Source organism: Anabrus simplex, chromosome 2, assembly GCF_040414725.1.
Source record: "Anabrus simplex isolate iqAnaSimp1 chromosome 2, ASM4041472v1, whole genome shotgun sequence".
Taxonomy (NCBI): Eukaryota; Metazoa; Arthropoda; class Insecta; order Orthoptera; family Tettigoniidae; genus Anabrus; species Anabrus simplex.
In genome coordinates, this window is record NC_090266.1 from 945,416,185 (window position 1) to 945,440,092 (window position 23,908).

The following is a 23,908-nucleotide window of genomic DNA, read 5'->3' on the forward strand; positions in this document are numbered from 1 at the left end:
GCACAAGACGATCTATTGGACACCGGGCCCAAAAGTGAATAAACCAAAACGGTCATCACATCGAGCATTTGCTGCGATAAAACATTGTCAGGGCAGTTGTGTTCCTATTATTTCCTGTCTGTATGTGTCCGGCCTGCTAACTAATCGACCGTTCTTAGGGTCACAAACACATGCATTCACGCACAGTTTGCATGAAAGCAGGTATTGAACTTACATTGCGTGCGGTACGTATTAAACAAATATTTCAAAAACTTGTAATCTTCGCCCCGGACTCGAACCTACCACCTGACATGCAAGCCCCCTCCCCCACGCCTTTACCAGCTACACTACGGTTCCGTACGCTTCACTGGGCAGCTTATAGCAAGTATTAAGTTTACTGCGGTCACTGTATCAATTTAGTGTTTCGCCGGCGTGTCAGGTTCATATGATCTAGAAGACACACGCATGTCTTCCAGTGTTTAATACGCGTATAACATTTCGGCGTCCTATCATGGTGAGGCGGTAAATGCCAAGCTATCCAGTTGTGTTATCTGAGCATACTGGCAGGGCAGATGTTTTTAGGACGGAATTAATATCGTGGGCTGCATAAAACTACATTGGAAGGGGCGGTTGAATCACGCTGTATATCTATAAATCTTTTATTAAGCACATCAAATCATAGACTATTAGTAACAGTGAGATCGGCGATTATTGCACAACAATTCGGAATGATTACCACACGAGTCTCCACCGCTCTAAAAAGATGGACCAGAGCCCATATGTGAATGGTATATTACTCTATAATATAAAAATATCTGCATGGTAAAACATTTCAAAATTCACTAAACGTTCTCTTAATTAACAAGTGCCTCTCCTTAAATGAACTGTGAATCAGAAAGTGTGTTTTTCATTTGTATATGAATTAAAACATATGTTTTTTATTATATATAGGTTACAGCTTGTCTGTCAACTGCAAAACTCTACAGAAAATAAATAAAAATTTAATTGAACTTCTAATTTCTTGTTCGCTCCTGACTACATTCCCATTTACTGTTTTTAGTGCTGTGATGTTCTTTTTATCAGATCTCTTACTTTTAACCAGGCTGTACATAATCTTCATATTTCCTTTATGTACTGTATCATCCTGTAGTTTTGGGATAAATTCAACCCAGCATTTTTTCTTGTCTTCTCTCACAGTCCTTTTTACTTCTGATTTCCTATTTTGGTATTCTTGGTCTAGCTCATGTATTATCTCATCTCTCAGTTGCCTTTTGTCACTATTTCCGGCTCTTTCAACATCCCTCGCTTTCTTGGTCTTATTTTGTTTTTTCATCACTTCTTTCACTCTGTCATTCCACCAGCATATCCTTTTATTCAGTACTTCCCTGCACATAGTTTTGCACACTTCTTCTTCACTACCAATGAAACTAGTTTTAAAATAATTTCATTCCACATCACTACAGCTGGACTCTAGCATTGGTAACTTGCTTTTGATCACTTGGAACTTCTGTTTACAGTCCTCTTCCTTTAGCTTCCAGTATTTAATCCTTGGTATCCTCTTCCTGGTCTTTGTCTTCTGCACTTGGATTCCTGTCAGGTTAGCCACCAGAAGCTTATGGTCTCTATCAAGATATTCACTAAGAATAGCTTTCACATCTCGCACTCATTCTTCACTCCTCAGGTAAGGTACTACCGACTTATAGCTACCATCCCAGCTGAACCGTTTTATTTTATGACTTTATTTCTTATGGAATCATGTTATTCCTCAAAATGAGTTGAAAACTAGTAATGCAATTAGTAGGAAATGAAGTCTGATCTCCAGAGGCAATTAATAGTTTAAAGAAGGAAATGAGGTAAGCCACTCTCGTAAATGTGTGTTATACTCTATTTGTTTTATCTATTTTTGTGAAGTCTTTCGAAACTAATACAGGATTAATAAAATTAGAAAATATCTTATTCAGATATAATTGTTATTCAGTGTTTTCTTTTACCGGTATTTTCAATATTTGCATTCGTTTCGACCGAGAGAAGAATCACAAGAATGGATTAAGCACGTCGAAGTTGAAAGGAAACGGCTTCCACGATTACAAATATATTTTGTTTTAGTCATCTAACCATATCAGCCGATGTTTCGATGCTCTCTACAAGTCCCTGTACTACCCTGAGTTGCCGTGAACAAAACTCTTTGTGTAACAAGCGACGGAGTTAACTTCATACTTTTGGTGTCGAACTTCTATCCTTAGTAATCAGTTCAATCAAAATTGTCTCCACCGCTGATACAGACAGAGCAGTGACTACTGTAGGTGATGGAATGAATACAAAACGAGATTCCCTTAGAAACATTCCAAGGCAATTCCGTATTATTATAATCGTTTATTTTTAAAGGTGCAGTCCATTAAGAAAAACGTACTAACCTTGTGAAGAGAATGAAGCGCACTGAAGACTCAGGGCAGGTCCCGCCGGCAACAAGCGGGCAGTTCAAAATATGTATGATGTGAGCTTCCGCGGAGCAGTGCCTGCCTGCAGAAAGAAACAATCACCTAGTATATTCTACACTGAAAAATTAATATGGAAATTATCCTCTTGAAAGTCAAGTGTATGAAAGTATGAAAAGTATTAAACAGATACCTTGGAATACCAAATAATAGCTGGGACTTGGTTTTGAATTGCAAGTCAATTGGTCATACAATCCGTTGCTAATTTTCCAGGTAAATAGGAGCAGGAATTATACACACCAGGCAAGTGCTGGGGCTGTACTTTAATTAAGGCCACGGCCACTACATTCCCAATCCCATCCTCCTCCCATCCTTGCGTCGCCGAATATCTTCGATGTGTTCGTGCGGCTTTCAAACCACTACCAATATATATATAGGTATAAACATAGTCGGAACAACCTCTTAGATGTGCATTATTATACTTCATATTTTCCTCCATATTTTGAGGCACATTAGTGGACATGCCTCTTTTTTGCATTATTGCTAATCTTGATTTAATCTCCCCTTCCCCGTATAAAAGAAAGCCAAAAATTGGGTTAATATTAAAAGAGTATTGGCAGATGTAAAAATTCTTCAAAACGTTGCCGGAACGATCTCCATAGCAACTCTCTTTACAGTCTATAGAGTTAGTTGCTAGATCTTGGTCTTAAAATTTCACTCATCTGCTACTGATATTTCCCTTAGTTTTTGTCTGTGTCGGCAAAAGGTCACAAAAAATCGCCATGAGCTACTTTCATATAAAACCAACCATAGGAGAGCTACATCGAGTTTTATGCTTTAGGCCCGTTCTGCTGAAATTTTGGGAACAACTTGTAGCAAAGATCATGCTCGACCTTATTCTAAATTGAAATATCAGGTTTCATTAAAATCCACTCATCTATCTTTACGTAACAGACACAGACAAACATTAAAGCGAACTTGACATAGGTCATTACAATGACGTCAGTATTCTTGTCAGAATATAATATTAACCGACTGGAATGCTATCATACGAAATGCTGGATGAAATGTAGAACGGCACATTTCCTCACTTTTCACGAACAGTACCGGTACTATGCTGCCGTTTTAAGAATGCCAAGTCCCAGAGCTGGAAGAACCAGTCCACAGACTGCGGTGAACACTGCTCTGCCGTTTTCTGTTAAGTGTGCACACTCTTCATTCCTAACAGCACCTCACAGCAGGAATCGAATAGCTGGAATACTATGATTGACCAGTATGTTCCGTACCAGTAGTTATCAGAACATGCTAGAACAAGATGAATGCCATGCTAAAAAGAAAGTTATCTAACTTCCCAGCTACTTCTTGCCAATATTCAGGCAGGCTGTTCTAGTGGTAAGTCAATCAATCAATCAATCAATCAATCAATCAATCAATCAATCAATCAATCAATCAATCAATCAATCAATCAATCAATCAATCAATCAATCAATCAATCAATCAATCAATCAATCAGTCAATCAATCAATCAATCAATCAATCAATCAATCACCACTGATCTGCAATTATGGCAATCGCCTAGGTAGCAGATTCCCTATCTGTTGTTTACTTAACCTTTTCTTAAATAATTGCAAATAATTTGGAAATTTATTGAACAACTCCCTTGATAAATTATTCCAATCGTTAACTCCTCTTCCTATAAACGAATATATGCCCAAATTTTTCCTCTTGAATTCCAACTTTATGTTGTGATCTTCCCTACTTTTAAAATACCCCCAAACTTATTCGCCTACTAATGTCATTCCACGCCATCTCTGCATTGACTGCTTGGAACCTACCACTTAGTCAAGCAGATCGCCTCCTTTCTCCCAAGTCTTCCCAGCCCAAACTGTGCAACATTTTTGTAACGCTACTCTTTTGTCGGAAATCACCCAGAACAAATCGAGCTGCTTTTCTTTGGATTTTTTCCAGTTCTTGAATCAAGTAATCCTGGTGAGGTTCCCATACACTGGAACCGTACTCTAGTTGGGGTCTTACCAGGAACTTATATGTCCACTCCTTTAGATCCTTACTACAACCCAAAATGCCCGCAAAATCATGTGCAGAGATCTGAACCCTTTATTTACAATCCCGTTTATGTGATTACCCCAATGAAGGTCTTTCCTTATACTAACACCTAGGTACTTAAACTGATCCCCATAAGGAAATTTCACGTTATCAACGCAGTAATTAAAAATGAGAGGACTTTTCCTCTTATTGAAACTAGCATCCTGACTTTTAACCCCATTTATCATCAAATCATTACCTGCCAGTGGCGACGCGTGACGTTTCGAAAAGTGTTACCACACTACTTCTGAGACTATATTGTTGCTCGCACCACAGCATTTTTATGAGGAGTACAGACGCCAATTCATAAAAGCTGATATTACTTTTGTATAACATCATTTGAAAATGATGAAATGGCACATAATATATACTATTGAGCACTAGTGAGCATCAACATCACGGAAACTACCAGTCTCGATCATGCACTAATTGAAAATAGGTCACATCATGCCAAACCTTTGGCAGGCTACTCATGCACTCATAAACATGAAGTTTAAAATTAATTTCTAACGGAGCTTTAAGGCTTACCTCAGTATTTCCTATTTGTACTTCAGGTCGATACGACGGCATGTTGTGCCATCAAAATTGTCTATCACAGCATCGTAGAAATTAGGCCTCTTCATTCAGTCACTCAGAAATGTCTTCTCAATCGCGATCAAAGAAAGTACAGAGACCCCTGTCCTGTATTTGTCAATTTCTTTGGAAGGTGTGTATCTTTTTTAAGGCCGAGAAGCTTGTCTCAGCGGAAGCGCTAGTTGCCGGGATGGTGAGAATGAGGTAAATCAATTTCGATGCTTCTGGATATGCTCATTTTAAGACCACTAGTGTGCAAATATTGGTAGAGGTCATGTGGATTATTTTTCACAAGGTCTGGCTTCGTGTAGATGACAGACAGTTCACTTTTAAGTTTTATGCAGTAGAAATTTCGTCCATAGGTCTTCACTAACGACTGATAGGCACTGTTCGGGAACATCTTCGCGAAATTTTTAAACTGGCCAATATCAATTAACTGAAGGAACTCCAACTTGTTAATATCAGACAATCCATCTGATAGTTGCACAGACATGATCAATTATTTCCAAATACAATCGGAGGTACAATGTTTTCATGGTTCCTATAAAATCAATTCTCTGGCGCTTTTGAAGGTAATTCTGCCTCCCTTCATTGTCTTGCAACTTTGACCTCATAGTTTCAAAATTATTTCTCGTTGTCTGCAAAAACGCTCTTTGAGCAGAAAGCAATATCGCATATTTTCTTCTGAAGGATCTGATACAGAACATCAGATTGAGGGAGCACTTCGGCAAATAAATTTAGTAGGAAATAGAAATCAAAGTCTTGCAGGGTAACATAGTAACACAGCTTGAATTCTCGTTCCACCGTCCCATTCGTCTGCGATTTCTTTCATTTCCCTGAAGAATTCAAGGAGATCTGTATAGACAGAGGACACAACTTCAACCAGCCTACCAGCATATATCCATCGGGTAGCCGCTACTGTTGGTAATCGGCCTTTTTAGGGTAAGATGAATAAAACCTTGCTAACCCAGACAAGGTCTGAAAAAATACTTTTCATTCCTTGATGTGGTTAACAGATTGCTGTAATACCAAGATGAGCCTATGACCATAGCAGTGAACAAATATATTCTGGTCATATTTATCCATGACTAACTTCTGCGACCCACTGTGCTGGCCTGACATCACTGCTCCGCCATCAAATGTCTCTGCTACTAACTTTTTACCACACTGAAATTCTCGTAACACTCCAAAAAGATGTTTAGAGGGAGAAACAGCAGAAGGGTCACCGCTTATGTCACTGAATCTCAAAAATCTCTCTTGAATTTAGCATTCGGGACTAACATATTTAAATACAGTCTAGAGTTGTGCTCTGTTAGAAACGTCTGTACTTTCATCCAAAATAACGGAAATAAAGTTTGCTTTCTTAACTTCGTCTTTAATTTCGCTGGTCATAAAAGTAGTTATGGCTTCAATAATATCATTTTGTACATCAGATGCAAGTCCTGAGAAAACTGTAGATGTTTCTAAGTGATGCCGAAATACGCCATCTTTCTTAGCAATTAACGCTAGTAACTTCCTGTAATTACCTCTGTTATCAGATTCTTCAGTTTTTCGATGGCCCCTGAAACGTAATCCTTGCTTCGAAAGAAAACACACACTATAAATTAAAATGCTGATAATATATCTGTTATTTTCTTACTAGCTCATTATGCTATACTCAAACAGAACTCTACTCTGGACCTTCCGAACAGAATTATATCGGTAACAGCGTTGATATGTACTTGAGACACCTCATGGCTTTTCTTTAAAAACTCTGAAACTATCTAAATTGTCCACACCGTCTTTATTCCAAACATTATTTTCTGAGGGAAGTAGAATACATGGCCAACAGTACAGTTTAATATTTTTTGCATGAAAATATCATACTAATCTTTTCGATTCCATGACTAAAGTTTTAAGAGAAGGCGTGGGTCTAGCTTTTTCAATTATGTTTTACTTTCCTTCAAAAGTCTTAACGAAAATGATTTGTTCGTTAAGTTTTCTATTATACATGAATATTCTGGGCCCGCCAACTCACTTATTTTCTAGGTGGAAGTGGCAACACTCATTTTAATGTTTAATACCTTGTGCAGTCCTATAGGCTATCCTTACCTAACATAAATTAAATATAAATTCACACTTTAACCAGAATAGTCACATCGTGTTATAACAGAAAACAATATCACAACAATATAGCAATGCACTGTTCAGCGTAGTGGAAAGAACGGACAGAACAGCTCAGCACCGACGTTATAAGCTTTTGTTTCCACTTTCCATTGTGGTAACACGACCGGAGAATGTAGCAGGACAAATCTGTGTCGAGGGGAGAGGGGCCTTGCTCTGCGCAGGTGCAGTATTACTCCCCTAACTGTTAGGAGAGATTCAGTACGTAACCACTGCATGGAGTTGGTAACAGCCTCTCGCTCAGCTTTGACGTTGGCAATTTACTGCAATAGCGTTCTTGCGACACGCCCAGGCGAAGAAACAAAAACATTAAATATTAATATTAGGGCATATTCGATTTTTATATTTGCAAACTGTTCCCAGTGGTAACAGTGGGCACTAGTACGCTTCGCCACTGCTACCTGCTGTCCCTCTCACATTGTCGGGGTCTTTTTGCTGTTGCTCACCACCTTGTAACTTACTACTCTATACAGTACAGTATTACATCATCGAGTTCTTTACTCATATCTATAGATATAAAATAACTTGTCCTGACTGACTGACTGACTGACTGACTGACTGATTCATCATCGCCCAGCCAAAACTACTGGACATAAAGAAATGAAATTTTTGGCATAGATTCATATTAAGATGTAGGTGCTCGCTAAGAGAGGATTCTTGGATATTCCTTTGCTAAGGGGGTGAAAAGGGGGTTGAAAGTTTAAAATGAGTGTATCTATATCTCAAAACTTTAAAAGTTTACAGACGTAAAAATTGGTATTTAGAATCTTCTTTAAAAATAAGGAAACATGTATTTTTTTTGTTTTCAGAAAATCGCAATAGGAGGGGTGAAAAAGGGTGAAAAAGTGGTTAAATGCCTTTAATCAGGATACCGGTACTTATATCTCAGAAAATGAACACATTACAGACCTGAAAATTGGTACTTTTGATTTCTTTTAAAAATAAAGAAACACGTATTTTTTGTTTTTGGAAAATCCAATTAATAGGAGGGTGAAAAGGGGGGAGAATTTTTAAAATGAGTGCATCTATATCTCAAAACCTTTAAAGTTTACAGATGTAAAAATTGGTATTTAGAATCACCATTACAAATAAAGAAAAACGTATTTTTTTGTTTTCGGAAAATCCCAATAGGAGGGGTGAAAAGGGGTGAAAAATGGATTGAATGCCTTTAATGAGGATACTTATATCTCAGAAACTGAAGTTATTACAGACCTGAAAATTGGTGTTTGGGTTCTCCTTTAAAAATAAAGAAACACGTATTTTTTTGTTTATGGAATATCCAATTAATGGGAGGGTGAAAACGGGGGGAGAATTCTTAAAATGAGTGCATCTATATCTCAAAACTTTTATAGTTTAAAGATGTAAAAATTGGTATTTAGAATCCTCATTAAAAATAAACACGTATTTTTTTGTTTTCGGAAAATCCCAATAGGAGGGGTGAAAAGGGGTGAAAATTGGGTTGAATGCCTTTAATGAGGATACTTATATCTCAGAAACTGAAGTTATTACAGACCTGAAAATTGGTGTTTGGGATCTCCTTTAAAAATAAAGAAACACGTACTTCTTTGTTTTTGAAAATACAATTAATGGGGGTGAAAATTGGTGAATTTTTAAAATGAGTGTATCTATATCTCAAAACTTTTAAAGTTTATAGATGTAAAAATTGGTATTTAGAATCTCCTTTAAAAATAAAGAAACACGATTTTTTTAGTTTTTGGAAAATCCAGTTAATGGCGGTTAAACAGGATTGACAAATTGGGGTGAATTTTTCGAAAGACTATAACTACAGAATATCTGAGAAAGGTAAAATGTTACAGACGTAAAAATTGGGTATTTGTAATTTCCTGTAAATGTGAAGGGGAAATAAAAAGGGGTGAAATTTTAAAATTTGAATTTCTGCAGTATGTATAAAAAAACTTAACATGTTACAGAAGAGAAAACGGTATATTTTATCTCTTTTGAAAATAAAGAAACATGTACTTTTAGTTTTCGGAAATACCACTTGGGTGGAGGGGGGGGGGGGGAATAATGACTGAAAATGGTGTTGATTTCTTTTAATTAGGCTACTGATATCTCAAAAATGAAGATGTTACAGACGTGAAATTTGATATGTGGAATCTGCTTTAAAAGTAAAGAAACACGTATTTTCGGAAAATCCAATGAAGGGGGGGGGGTGAAAGAATTGAAAAATTAATTGACTTAATTGTATGAGAATACATACATCTAATAAACATAAAATTGTTACAGGCGTGAAAATTGGTATTTGGATTTACTTTAAAAACAAAGAAAAACGCGTTTTGGCGGGGGGGACATCTTGCGGGGCGGGAGTGAAAAGGAGTTGAATATCTTCCACGAGGACACATAAATCAAAAACTGAAATAGTTAGAGTCGTGATAATTGGTATTTAGAAGAACCTTTACTATTAAAGAAACAAGTAATTTTTTGCCGGAAAATTCACTTGGTGGGGGGGAATGTGAAAGGAAGTGAAAAAAGTTAATTATATTTACGAGGATATTTATATCTCAAATATGAAGGTAATAGACGTGAACATTTGTGTTTGGAATCTCCTTTAAACATAAAGAAACACGCCTTCTTTTAATTTTTCTCTGGGGGTAAATAAACCTAACGGCGGTGGGATGTAAAAGGAGGTGAGACCACTTGATTTTACTGTTCATAATGTACTTATAAGGAGCCTCCGTTGCTCAGGCTGCAGCGCGCCGGCCTCTCACAGCTGGGTTCCGTGGTTCAAATCCCGGTCACTCCATGTGACATTCGTGCTGGACAAATCAGATGCGGGACAGGTTTTTCTCCGGTTTACCCTGTCATCATTCATTCCAGCAATACTGTCCAATATTTAATTTCATTTGTCATTCATCGCTCATTGCCCCAGAGGAGTGCTTCGGCAGCCAGCACAATTATTACTGTCGCCGCAGGATGGGGCTGTATTCATTCCATTCCTGACCCTGTCGAATGACTGGAAACAGGCTGTAGATTTTCGATGTACTTATTCTGATCATAAGCCGATCATTTTTAATCTTTCCTGGGTTCGATTTCAACAGCCATCTTTTCCTTCGGAGGACGTTCTTAGATTACAGTAGACTCTCCTGGCATATAAATAAAAATTTAAACACATTTGAAATAAACGATAGGAATGAGATTGACCGTCAGATCGTTCACCTCTATAATAAGGTCAATAATGCACGGAAGTATGTCATTCGTATCGCCAGAAATCCCGCACACTTGCCTACGCGCGACAATGGTGCTGGTCACATTGTCAACAATGACAATGGCAGATGCTATTTACCGCCAAGTAGCGGTCTTGCACCTTGCTGGGGTGTCCAGAACATTTAATAATAATAATAATAATAGTAATAATAATAATAATAATAATAATAATAATAATAATAATAATAATAATAATAATAATAATAATAATAATTGTACCGGGCGGTACACCTCCACGCCGCTAATTTAAAATTTGCGCCAGTTGAAACTCCTCTGCTGGAGGAAGTCTGAACTTTATATACGCTATTAATTCGCTACCTTCTCAGAAGATGTCACCACGTGGAAAATTTTGAGTTTTTGAACTGTGTCATTTTTGATGTGTTTTTGTTTTGCTTGAAGTAAGAAGTGTGAACTTTCTCTTCTAGAGGACACTACTGAAGATCAACAATAGTGCACCCTAGTCCGGAGTCAAAGAACTATTTTGTTGGAGAAATTTTTATTTCAAATGTTCGTTCTTTGCTAAATTTCTTTCAGTCATTGGTTAAGTTGGCAATATTAACCCCTTCTTTCCCCTTGTTTTAAATCTAGCCTATCCCGAATTTCTTAAATTAATTTTCCACCAATTATGTGTTTCTTCTTAGTATTGTGTAGGGGGTTTATGGATGAACCAATAAAATCCTCGTGGGAGGGTGTTCTCATTCCCCTAACGCCTAGAAACTTCCGCGAGAGTATATAAACTGCTGATTTTAGGGTCTCCGGGCCACTTCTGTTCCATCTTTCAGTGTATAAGGTACATAGCAGGAGGCGGGAAGCGCCTCTTTCCTCGGCAGCGGTCAACAACAAGGTAATGGCCGATTAATAACTTCTTTCTTTGCTAGCTCAGCAGTTTAACTCTCGGGGCGGGTTCGAAGCGTTCCACCATGTAACCTTTTCCTAAATGTAACTACTCTTTTCATATATTCTCTTTTAAAGCTACATACTGGGATAGAGAGTGCTAACCCTCTCGAGCTCCCACTCATATTGTTTTGAGGTGAACTTATTTTTCTCAACCTATTCTTCGTTAACGTAAAACAAATTGTTCTCTTCTTAAGTCACCTCTTTAGTATGGGATTAGCCCTTGTATTAACGGCCTAGTGCCAAGTAGGTCTTAATCAAAGTGTATTAGGAGTGCAAGTTCGCCTCCTCTCAAATTGTTATATAGAGGTCATTTAATTAACCTCCTTTGCATTTAATAGACCTCAGTAGATTGGGTATTTTACCCCTGTGTTTATGTCTGTTGAGGACAACTTGAAGGTGGAGTTTGGTGTGGCCTGGGAGAGGCTTAAATTTGAGAGCGAGTGGCTCTTTTGAAAATTGAGTGTTGTATGCCTCGTGGAGGCTTTTCAGTGTAATTTGGAGCTAGGGCTCCTAGACATGGATGGGGTTTTCTGCCCCTCTGTTGAAACTTGTGTTTGGAGGTAAAACTGCGCTGATTGCCCAAGCATTGTGTTTTCAGGGCTCGAAGCCCAAATCCTGTAAATATTGTAACTACCCTTTGACTTGCTACTTTGTACCTGCCATGCTTGTTATTTCTTTGTTTTTGAAAAGAAAATATAACCTGGTTAAATTTTAATTAATTTTACTTTAGTAGCTTGAGACCCGTTCACCACCCCGCACCTTCTTTCACGCATAACTACCACAAAAACACGGTAACAAGTGGTAGCAGAGCGTGGTTGAATGGGTCTCAATTTAGCCCCTTTTGACGGCTAAACATTGTTTTGTTCCGAACTCTAACTATTTTTTCAGTTGCTGGAATTTTTTGAGTTTTTCAAAATTGTTCTGTCACCATGCCCGGCCCTCGCGATGTTCTCCATCTTAACTATTTGCGCAAGGAGGAGTTGATCTATGAATTGACTATTAGAAATGTACAATCTGGAGGCACGGTTGCAGTAGACACAAACAAGCTTAGAGAGTCCCTAGATTTGCCCATTTCCATCCCCAATTTGGGAGAGAAAGAAATTGACGACTCTCTTTCCACGATCACGGAGAATATTACTGGGCTAGCTTCTGTAGTTAGTTTTTTTTGATGAAAATGATCCTTCTCCTAATCAAATTAAGCGTGTGCAAGCTAGGCTATATCACTTTTCAAATAGAGTTAACGATCTGTTGTCTCTAAAGTTGAATGATGTTCAGAAGAAGGAAGCTAGTACGCTACTTGAAAATATGTCTGAATTATCTAGCAAGGTCACTCAATTGTTAACTGGGGAAGTTCCTCCCAAATCTGATCAACCCACCATAGTGAATGTAGGTAGTGAGGAAGAACCTACTAAGGGAGAAGTAAATAGGAAAACCATCGCCGCTCAAACTTTCTCTGCCCCATTGGACAACGAATCTGAACGCCGTGCATCGTTGAGTAACATCCGTTCTGAATTAACTTCCTTGCCATTGAAACCTTTACCTACTATGTCACCCGGGTTTTGCAGCTTGCCTCATCCATTGGCAATGTTGCTCAGAGGTATCTCTAAGTTTTCGGTTAATACCACCAGTGAAGTAATTTCATTTTTAAGATTTCTGGTTGAATTTCAGGATCATGCCCTTGTGTTTTCTCTTTCTCCATGTCAAATTTTGCAAATCATCTATCCTTATGCAATTGGTATTCTTTCTGACAAAATAGTAAGAGCCATAGCCGAACAGTCATCTATTAAAGATTTTCATGCACACTTGCTTGCAAATTTTATTCCCGCCCGCGCGAGGTCATCTCTGATTCAGAAGTACTATTATCGTGTACAGCGCTTGGATGAGAACTTGGCTGATTTCATACAAGACATTAAGTTTTATACTAGGGTGTTTGCCCTTCATTTTCCTGAAGATCAGATTGTACAGGCTATTGTAGAAGGCATTTCTCCATCTTATAGGTCATATTTGTGTTTCGCGGCATGCCCGCAAACTTTCTCTGAACTTGAAGCGTTGGCCGTCTCAGCGGAAGGAGTGAGGTACGCTGACTCTTTGCGTGTGGCAAAAGAACCCCCTCCTTCGTTTAGTAATACTCGGCCTCCACCTCGCCGACCAGTCACACCCCGTAAATGTTATGCTTGCGGGTCGCCTGACCATCTTCGCAATAAATGTCCATTGGTCAAAACTAGTAGGGCAAATAATGGAGCTGGTTCAGCACAAGGCTGTTTTAAATGTGGGGCTTTCTCACATATCGCCAAGAATTGCCCAAACTCGATTAGCACCCCCTCCTGCTCAACTTCTGGTGCAAATTCTACCTATGCCAATAATAAAAAGTGACTAGTGGCTTCGGCTGAGTCGACTAATCCATCTTCCCGAGACTCAGCCCCTAGTAAACAGGTTTTAAATTCAGGGAACGAGCAATTTTCAAATTCATCTTTTGAAGGTCCCAAAGAGTGTCTTAGGATTGCGGCGGATTCCTCCGCACCGGTTCCTTTTCTTAAGATTGAGTTAAATAACGAGCCTATAACAGCTCTCTTAGATTCAGGCAGTGTTTGTTCGATTATTTCGGCTGAATGGTATTCTAAATTGAAATCTGTTTGTAAACTACCTGACTATGTCTCATCTCCGGTTCAATATGTTTCGGCTAATTCATCCCCATTAGAAATTCTAGGTTCCTTATTGGTCAAAATTCGTATTTTTAAATTCACATGGAAAGTTAAATTGTTTGTGGCCAAGCACTTGTCTTGCCCCATTATATTGGGAGCGGACTTTATTTTTCACACAGGTCTTGTGCTCGACCTTCAGAGTAGGTCTTGCACTTTCAAATTTGCCTCTAATTGTAACATCCCTTTATTAAAGTGTAATTCTGCATCATGTTCTTCTATTTCGCCTACCCAGGATGAGATGTTGTTAGATCTTAGACATCTACCTGAGGAGCAGGCTGATAGTATTCGTAAGCTGTGTCAGTCGTTTCCAGAGGTGTTTTCTGATACTCTTGGTGTTACTGACCTGATCGAATACAAAATTGAGGTCACGGATTCGATTCCTGTCCGTTTTCCACCGTATAGGCTATCTCCGCCTAAAATGAAGGCTCTGAAAGAAATTATCGATCAGATGTTGAAGGACGGTATTATTAGGCCCTCTAAGTCAGCGTATTCTTCGCCTATTTTTTTAGTCCCGAAACCCCAAGGAGGCTTCAGGCCTGTAATTGATTATAGGGCTCTCAATCGGAAGGTGGTGTTGCAATCTGTGCCCCTTCCTGACCTTCATTCTTGTTTTTCATGGTTTCGTAAGGCCAAGTTCTTTACTATCTTGGACTTGAATCAGGCCTATAATCAAATTCCCCTTGCCGAAGAGTCTAAACATCTTACAGCGTTTGCCACGGACTGGAACTTATACGAATACAACCGCGTGCCTTTCGGGCTCCCCACGGGAGCAGCTGTACTCACTAGGCTACTAGATAGGGTCTTCTCCGACATCAAATTTGAGTACTTATATCACTACTTGGATGATGTAGTCGTATTTTCAGAGACTTTTGAAGAGCATCTAGATCATCTGCGAGAAGTTCTCGATCGCCTTCGTAAGGCTGGGTTAACTGTTAAGTTGTCCAAGGTCGCCTTTGCTAAGCCCTCTATGTCTTTCCTAGGGCATATTGTGTCATCTGATGGTGTAGCCGTCGATCATTCTAGAACACAGGCCATCCGTGATTTTAAACCTCCCAAGGACATTAAAGGTATCGCCAGGTTCATTGGTATGGTGAATTTCTTCAGGAAGTTTATTCCTAACTTCGCTAATAGAGCGGCGCCCTTAAACCTTCTTCGTAGGAAAGGCATCAAATTCGAGTGGGGACCTTCTCAACAAGCCGCTTTTGAAGACCTTAAATTAGCTCTTTGTAATGCCCCTGTACTTGCTATGCCTGATTTCTCGAAGAAATTCATCGTCCAAACCGACGCGTCGTCGTCAGCAGTAGCGGCAGTCCTTCTTCAAGAGACTGAACTAGGGAGGCGACCCATCGCCTATGCATCTAGGACTTTGTCGGCTCAAGAATCCAAGTATTCCATCTATGAGCTCGAAGGTTTGGCAGTCTTATTCGCCTTAGAGAAGTTCCGTCTCTATCTGGAACATGTTAAATTCGACCTGGAGACAGATAATCAAGCCTTAAGCTGGGTCTTAGGTAGGCCGCGTCGTACTGGTCGTATAGCCCGCTGGGCCATTCGTATTTCTGCCTTCCAGTTTGATGTTAGACATATCAGAGGTACCGAAAATATTGTCGCTGATGGACTCAGCCATATGTTTTCAAACGACGTTGAGAACCATGAACTGGTCGACAGTTCATCACCTCCCGAGTCCACACCATCTGATGTTAATGCCATCCTAACAGATGCTCCCATGCTCTTTAGGGATATCGAGAAATACCAACGTGAAGATCCGACGCTGGCTCCGATAATGGAAACCCTTTCTTCTGGGGAACTTGTTGTCCCTTATGTTCTGAGGAATGGTGTTCTATGTTGCCCTTCGAGGCATGATAAGATGATGAAAGTTGTTGTTCCAGCGGTTCTTGTACCTATGATCTTCAAGTATTATCATGAGACCCCATTAGGAGGGCATCTGGGTATCTTTAAAACTCGTGAAAAGATTCGTGAAATGTTCATCTGGAAAGGTATGGATGGTGAAATCCGTGAACTAGTAAAGGCTTGTAAATCCTGTTTGCTTAGTAAACCGACCATGTCCACCAAGGTAGGCCTCTTGTCCTCTCAGCAAGCGTCGCGCCCCATGGAACGCCTGTATATTGATTATGTAGGACCCTTCCCCCAGTCAAAGGGTAATGCCAACAAGTTCATCCTTGTGTGTGTAGATGGTTTTACCAGATTTTCTTGGTTATTTCCGACTAAGCTGGCTACCGCTCAGTCCACCATTACTTGCCTAAATTCTATTTTTGCTTCTTTTGGTCCGTGCCAATATATTGTATCTGATAATGCTAAGGCTTTTACATCTAATTTATTTCGTAAATTCTGTTTTGACTTATCCATCTCTCATGTAACTACTTCTGCTTATTACCCTCAACCATCTCTGGCTGAACGGGTTAATCGTAATCTCAGGTCCGCACTTATTGCCTATCATCATGAAGATCATTCCAGGTGGGACACGTCCCTGCATTGGTTAGCTTTTGCTTTGAATTCGGCGGTTCATGAATCACATAAATTTACTCCAGCTTCTTTGATGTTCAAGTTTGTTCCCAACTCGCCGCTCTCTAACCTCTGGTCTCTGAGTGACATTCTACCCGAGACAATAGATCCGGATAATATTAAAGATCTTTGGAAGAAGGCTAAAGCCAATCTTAAGGTATCTCATGAAAAGGTTAGGGAAAGGTATGATCGTGGACGGAGACCCACCACTTTGAATGTAGGTGACCAGGTGATGGTCAAGAACTTTGTTCCCGCGGGCAAGCTTGCCCCCAGATTTCATGGGCCTTGTATCATTCTCGATTTTCTTACGCCAGTTACGTTGTTAGTAAGCAATCCAGCCACCGAGAGGATATTTAGGGTTCACCTGTCACAGGTGAAACCGGTGTAATTTCTGTGTTAACTTGCTTCATATTATTGTGAAAGGGGATATGAAGGTTATATTTTTTTGAGTTTTCAATTCCTAGGCATTCTGCCCCTTCTATAATATTTTGTTTTATATGTAAGCATTTGTGTGAAACCTCCCCCGATTTGTTAAACTGCCATCCTGTCCTTGCCTCGGCCATTACCACGCTCCCGTCTCCTGCTCCAATACACACTGTGGCTGGATTATATTAAATGCCATGGACATCTGCACGCCGCTGACCCCTCAACCTCTTCACCAAGGCTGTGCCCTCAAAAGATGATGGTCCAAGACAATTCTGCCGCCTAGCTTTAATGTTTCAGTGCCCCCGTAGCTGCGCGGCGCCGTGCAGCAACTGGGGCAGAGGACGGGCCCCCTCTTCTCCAGCGAGTACGTCAGGTGCACGGCGAGCCGGAGCTCTCCTCCCGGCCGAGGCTGATGCGCGGCGCACGTCCTGCTACTTGCCCGCAGCCTGTATATGTTCACCGCGGGCGCGGCGTGTTTCAACACCTCTGCTCCCCTCATAGTGCGGGCGAGCGGTATCTCAGGGTACTTGAGGGGTCCGAGCGGCCTCCCTTTGGACGCAAGCTGCAACGGCCGGTCTGGCCATTCAACTTAATTAACATCAACTACATGGACAGTTACGATAAGCAATGACTACACTTGGGAATTCAACAGCAATATTTGGTGGCAATTGCAAAATTTTTCTTCACCTCTAAGTATTAAAAGTTTATCTTCAGAAATTCAACTTCTACAAATATAAGGACTTTACTTCACCTGCAACAACAAAATTTTGAAACTGAATCAAACCAAATTAAGAAATCTTATAAATGCTTCTGCAATCAATCTTCATATCCACAGCATAACTTGGACCTTGTTTCAAACAGATTTCATGTGTCACCCCTGGAGGTACTTTTGGGGGGGGAGGTCTGTACCGGGCGGTACACCTCCACGCCGCTAATTTAAAATTTGCGCCAGTTGAAACTCCTCTGCTGGAGGAAGTCTGAACTTTATATACGCTATTAATTCGCTACCTTCTCAGAAGATGTCACCACGTGGAAAATTTTGAGTTTTTGAACTGTGTCATTTTTGATGTGTTTTTGTTTTGCTTGAAGTAAGAAGTGTGAACTTTCTCTTCTAGAGGACACTACTGAAGATCAACAATAGTGCACCCTAGTGCGGAGTCAAAGAACTATTTTGTTGGAGAAATTTTTATTTCAAATGTTCGTTCTTTGCTAAATTTCTTTCAGTCATTGGTTAAGTTGGCAATATTAACCCCTTCTTTCCCCTTGTTTTAAATCTAGCCTATCCCGAATTTCTTAAATTAATTTTCCACCAATTATGTGTTTCTTCTTAGTATTGTGTAGGGGGTTTATGGATGAACCAATAAAATCCTCGTGGGAGGGTGTTCTCATTCCCCTAACGCCTAGAAACTTCCGCGAGAATATATAAACTGCTGATTTTAGGGTCTCCGGGCCACTTCTGTTCCATCTTTCAGTGTATAAGGTACATAGCAGGAGGCGGGAAGCGCCTCTTTCCTCGGCAGCGGTCAACAACAAGGTAATGGCCGATTAATAACTTCTTTCTTTGCTAGCTCAGCAGTTTAACTCTCGGGGCGGGTTCGAAGCGTTCCACCATGTAACTTTTTCCTAAATGTAACTACTCTTTTCATATATTCTCTTTTAAAGCTACATACTGGGATAGAGAGTGCTAACCCTCTCGAGCTCCCACTCATATTGTTTTGAGGTGAACTTATTTTTCTCAACCTATTCTTCGTTAACGTAAAACAAATTGTTCTCTTCTTAAGTCACCTCTTTAGTATGGGATTAGCCCTTGTATTAACGGCCTAGTGCCAAGTAGGTCTTAATCAAAGTGTATTAGGAGTGCAAGTTCGCCTCCTCTCAAATTGTTATTTTAGAGGTCATTTAATTAACCTCCTTTGCATTTAATAGACCTCAGTAGATTGGGTATTTTACCCCTGTGTTTATGTCTGTTGAGGACAACTTGAAGGTGGAGTTTGGTGTGGCCTGGGAGAGGCTTAAATTTAAGAGCGAGTGGCTCTTTTGAAAATTGAGTGTTGTATGCCTCGTGGAGGCTTTTTAGTGTAATTTGGAGCTAGGGCTCCTAGGCATGGATGGGGTTTTCTGCCCCTCTGTTGAAACTTGTGTTTGGAGGTAAAACTGCGCTGATTGCCCAAGCATTGTGTTTTCAGGGCTCGAAGCCCAAATCCTGTAAATATTGTAACTACCCTTTGACTTGCTACTTTGTACCTGCCATGCTTGTTATTTCTTTGTTTTTGAAAAGAAAATATAACCTGGTTAAATTTTAATTAATTTTACTTTAGTAGCTTGAGACCCGTTCACCACCTCGCACCTTCTTTCACGCATAACTACCACAAAAACACGGTAACAATAATAATAATAATAATAATAATAATAATAATAATAATAATAATAATAATAATGTTCTGGACCGTCGTCAAATTGTGCGGACCGCGCTGGAAACGGGTCCTGGCCTGGTAATGACTACGAATACAGTCCAGCCGCGGGTTCAGTACCGCCAAGGCACCCAAGACGACACCAACGCCGGATCTTCTTCAGGATTTGATCCATACTAAAAATGCTTATAGGAAAAGATGGCAAAGATTTAGGGACCCAACTGACCGGGTGGAATGCCTGGACCTAGCCCGGGAAGTACGAAATCGACTCCTGGAAAGAAAGATTGAAAAATGGGAGGACACTTGCCGTAATCTATTGGAATACGAGTCAGATCGCGAATTTTGACGGATTCTCTCAGAAAACGAGTCAGATCGCGAATTTCGGCGTATTATATTTAAAACAATTAGCATTCAGTTCTAAATTTTAGTATAATACCGTAGCGAAACACGGGTATCTTGCTATATATATAATTAGTGACGTGCGCGAGTGATGCCTGGAATCGCGGTACTCGACACTTTCGAGTTCAGGTTCGGACTCGTTTCGCTTACGAAGCCTCGATGACAGCATGACGTCACACGATCGCTCTCTCGCCCGTTCTTGGATGGATGAAGCATGCGTACAAGTGGTCGCTGAGGTTTTATGGGATCGCGATAGTGCGTACGATATAAACATCATAATGAATAAGCAAAAGGAATAACCTAAATTGGATGACTTGAGAACGATAATACTACAGCCAAATACGCATAATAAACTATGAAAATACCCGTTCACGGAGTCTCTCAGGCATTCCAGTTAACATGCCCCCCATTCTAATATTGATAACATAGCTTAACTGGCCTTCTGAGTCCAACTTGGCAGGTTCGATACTGGTTTAGTCCGGTGGTATTTGAGTAATAATAATGGCGTATGGCCTCCGGAGAGGCCTGGTGCAGGTCTTTTTCTAGTAGACGGCCTATTAGGCGACCTGCATGTCTGTGAAGATGAGGGGCCTACCTAGGATGATTTCTAATGTGAATATACCACACACACCCAACCCCCGAACCACTGGAATTAACCAATTAAGGTTAAAATCCCCTACCCGACCGGGGATCGAACCCGGGACCCTCTGAACCGAAGGCCAGTACGCTGACCATTCAGCCAACGAGTCGGACGGTATTTGAGGTGCTCAGATACGTCAGTCTCGTGTCGGTAAAATTACTGGCACGTAAAAGAACTGCGGCACTACGGTAAATTCCGGCACCTGGGCATCTCCGAAAGCCGCAAAAATGTACGTAGTTGGACGTAAAAATCATAACATTATTATTATTATTATTATTATTATTATTATGATTATTATTATTATTATTATTATTATTATTATTATTATTGTTGTTGTTGTTGTTGTTGTTGTTGTTGTTGTTGTTGTTGTTTAAAATCACTATTACGGTACGTACGGGTATGTTATATTTAGTGTATTTTAAACATACTTTTAGACACGGTCTTTCTGCACACATTGTATTGTTTTTCTACTGGAAAGTTAGATCTCAGGTAGCCATTATGCCATAGATATGCTAACATGACCGGTAATATGACAGACTTATTGTAACCTTAGCCTATTAGCCTTGTTCTAGCTAAACAGCTGAAGGAATGCAACGAACAAAATACACCCTCCGTTTTGACGTTTATCATTGCAACACATGACTGTGCAAAGGAACAAAACCGAGTGTACTGCAGTCTTTAGAAGTTGAGCGAAGGTCGAAGAATAGTTGCGGGATTTGAGCGGTACTGTAAATATCAACAATGTCAAGTAGGAAGAGATCGGCTGTATGGGACTTCTTTGATGTCTCTGAAAATGTTCCCAATAAAGCTGTATGCAACATATGTACTGTAATAATACTTTAAGTTACAACAGAAGTACAAACACCATGCTAAAACACCTTAATCTTCTTTCTCTACCGCTTTTCCCACACCTGCAGGGTCACGGGTGTGAACTATGTCGCACAGGTGAATTTGGCCCTGTTTTACGGCTGGATGCCCTTCCTGTCGCCAACCCTATATGGAGGGATGTAATCACTATTGCGTTTTTCTCTGGTGGTTGGTAGTGTAGTGTGTTTTATTAATATCAAGAGGAAAGTGTTGGGATAAACTCAAACATTCGGCCCAGAAGAATTAATCAGAGGCGATTAAAATCCCCGACCCGGCTGGGAATCGAACCCGGGACCCTCTGAACCGAAGGTCTCAACGCCGACCATTCAGCCAATGAGTCGGACATGAAAACACCTGAATGCAGTACACGAAATCAGTGTGAGAATGCCTGAAGGGCAATTAGCCTACGTTACCATCGTGGGATTGACAAGGATCATAGTACATAGCCAGGTAAATACTGTAACAAAGTTATGTAAACAATGTAAACGTACTTTAATAACAGAAAATCAATTTTGCAACGTATTACTTACATAAAACAATCTATTAGCCTACATAAAATAAATATTTTGTTCTTTGCTTTTCTCTAGGTCGATGAATACCAATATTTTTCTTAAAAAAGCAACAAGAATATATACGGTACTGTAATTCCGTTGCTGGTCAAGGATAATCGAAGAGCCCACAGTTGTAATAGGGTTCTGTAAATACAACAATTCTCTCTCACACAGGATTTATGTGTTAATTGTCTGACGAAATATACAATTACGGGCATTAAAGGGAGCACCCCACATAGCCATTGGTCAGTGAATGTTAATGTGATTTAATCAAATAGGAATCAGGAGAGATTTGCATGTTATTTATGCAGACTGCGTGAATACAATACCAATAAGTGATACTACAGCGCATATATATGTTTCTGAACGCCCTACACATGTACCTTTGCTATTAATTTCTCTGGCAGTAATATTGTCATTATTCCGCACAATATTATTACACGTTTTCCTACAAGGACGTCGCGGGAATAGTATTTCATAGCTATCAACAATTCCCTGGTGACTACTTCCAGGCTGCATAATAATAATAATAATAATAATAATAATAATAATAATAATAATAATAATAATAATAATGGGCCGATGACCTTCGATGTTAGGCCCCTTTAAACAACAAGCATCAATAATAATAATAATAATAATAATAATAATAATAATAATAATAATAATAATAATAATAGAACACTGCCGTTATCGGCACTAGGAAACGTAGGGGGCACAGAGGGGTAACTGCTCCCATCCCACGCTCATCTTCGGTCGTACTTGTCTACCTTTCAAGTTGACAGTTTGTTAGTAAGTCAAACATGTCATTGCCTATGATGATAATAACTATCGTAACAATCAAATTATTGACGGCCGATGACTCAACAAATCCAGTCATCAACAGCAAGCATACTACAATCCACAACACAAAAATATTCTGTGGGTGACCCTGAATGCCGTGCACTCCCGTACACTACAGCAGGGACTCTCAGAGTCCATGCGCCTGGTGCATGCACTGTGCACGGTGCAAAAGACGACTTCGCTTGGTTGATCCGAGTGCAGACCCCCACTCCTCGATTTGGAGCAATAGCGCTGTCTCTCCCTTTTCCCACGTCTGTCTCGCTCGCTCCCCATGTTTCCCTCTTCCTCACTTGCTCCGTAGCGCTCCAAATCCGAGCCGAGCTTAGCCGAGTAGCCCAGAGACGAAGCGTTGGTCCGAGCCGAGCCGAGCGGGACCGATGCACAGTGCACGGAGCTCTTGCGCCTCGATTTGCACGCATGAGATTTTGGGCGTTTGAGAGGCCCTGCGCTAAACAAACGAAAACACCAGGGAACAAGTATACCACCACGCTAAATGTCACTACATTTCCGGTAACCTTATTGCCAATACAATAAAAATATTACTGCTGCATCCGTATGCCGAATTGATATGGAATAATTGATGATTATTTTAATCAAATATCTGGTCGCTAACATAGCCAGCGCAGAAAAAATTCACTCAGGTGGCATGGTACTTCAAATATAAATTCTTGGGACAAAGCCCAAATCCCAGTAACAAACGTTAAGGTACGTAGCAGGATGTCTTAAACTAATAGCACTTGCTAACAGCCCTCCAATAAACTTCGGGACATCGGCAACTACATATTTCTGTTGCTGTGTTCTCACTAGAAGCAGGATGCCGAGAGTCGTAAAATCACACCTAGTTTCGAACAAAGCACGAGCGGAAGACAGAGAAGAGATATTCGCAAGGAAGGACAAAGCGACACCGACCACCCCTTGAAAACTAATGATGTGATCCATCCGGAACAACGTCAAATACCCTCAGGCAATATTCAGCCAATGGCAACGCTTTAAATTTCTCATTTGAAACCAGCGGATCTAATAATTCAGTGAATCGTGGATATCTGAAGGGTATTAAAGCAGGAACAGTGTGATCCCGACAGTGAGGTGAAAATATCAGATCTTCTGTGCAAGTTCTGTGGTTAATTATATGTGTAAAAGGTTTATTTGAGAAAGTGCGTCGTTGAAATGCATA

At 40.1% G+C, this 23,908-nt stretch overlaps 1 protein-coding gene across 1 annotated transcript in view; it reads right to left on the minus strand.

Moving 5' to 3' along the window:
• LOC136863206 (lipase member H-A) overlaps nucleotides 1-23,908 on the minus strand; it is a 286,766-nt gene that overhangs the window by 137,083 nt on the left and 125,775 nt on the right. The window contains exon 3 of the mRNA XM_067139572.2: nucleotides 2,394-2,499. Coding sequence (XP_066995673.1) covers nucleotides 2,394-2,499 — 106 coding nt within the window. The remainder of the gene's footprint in view (nucleotides 1-2,393; nucleotides 2,500-23,908) is intronic.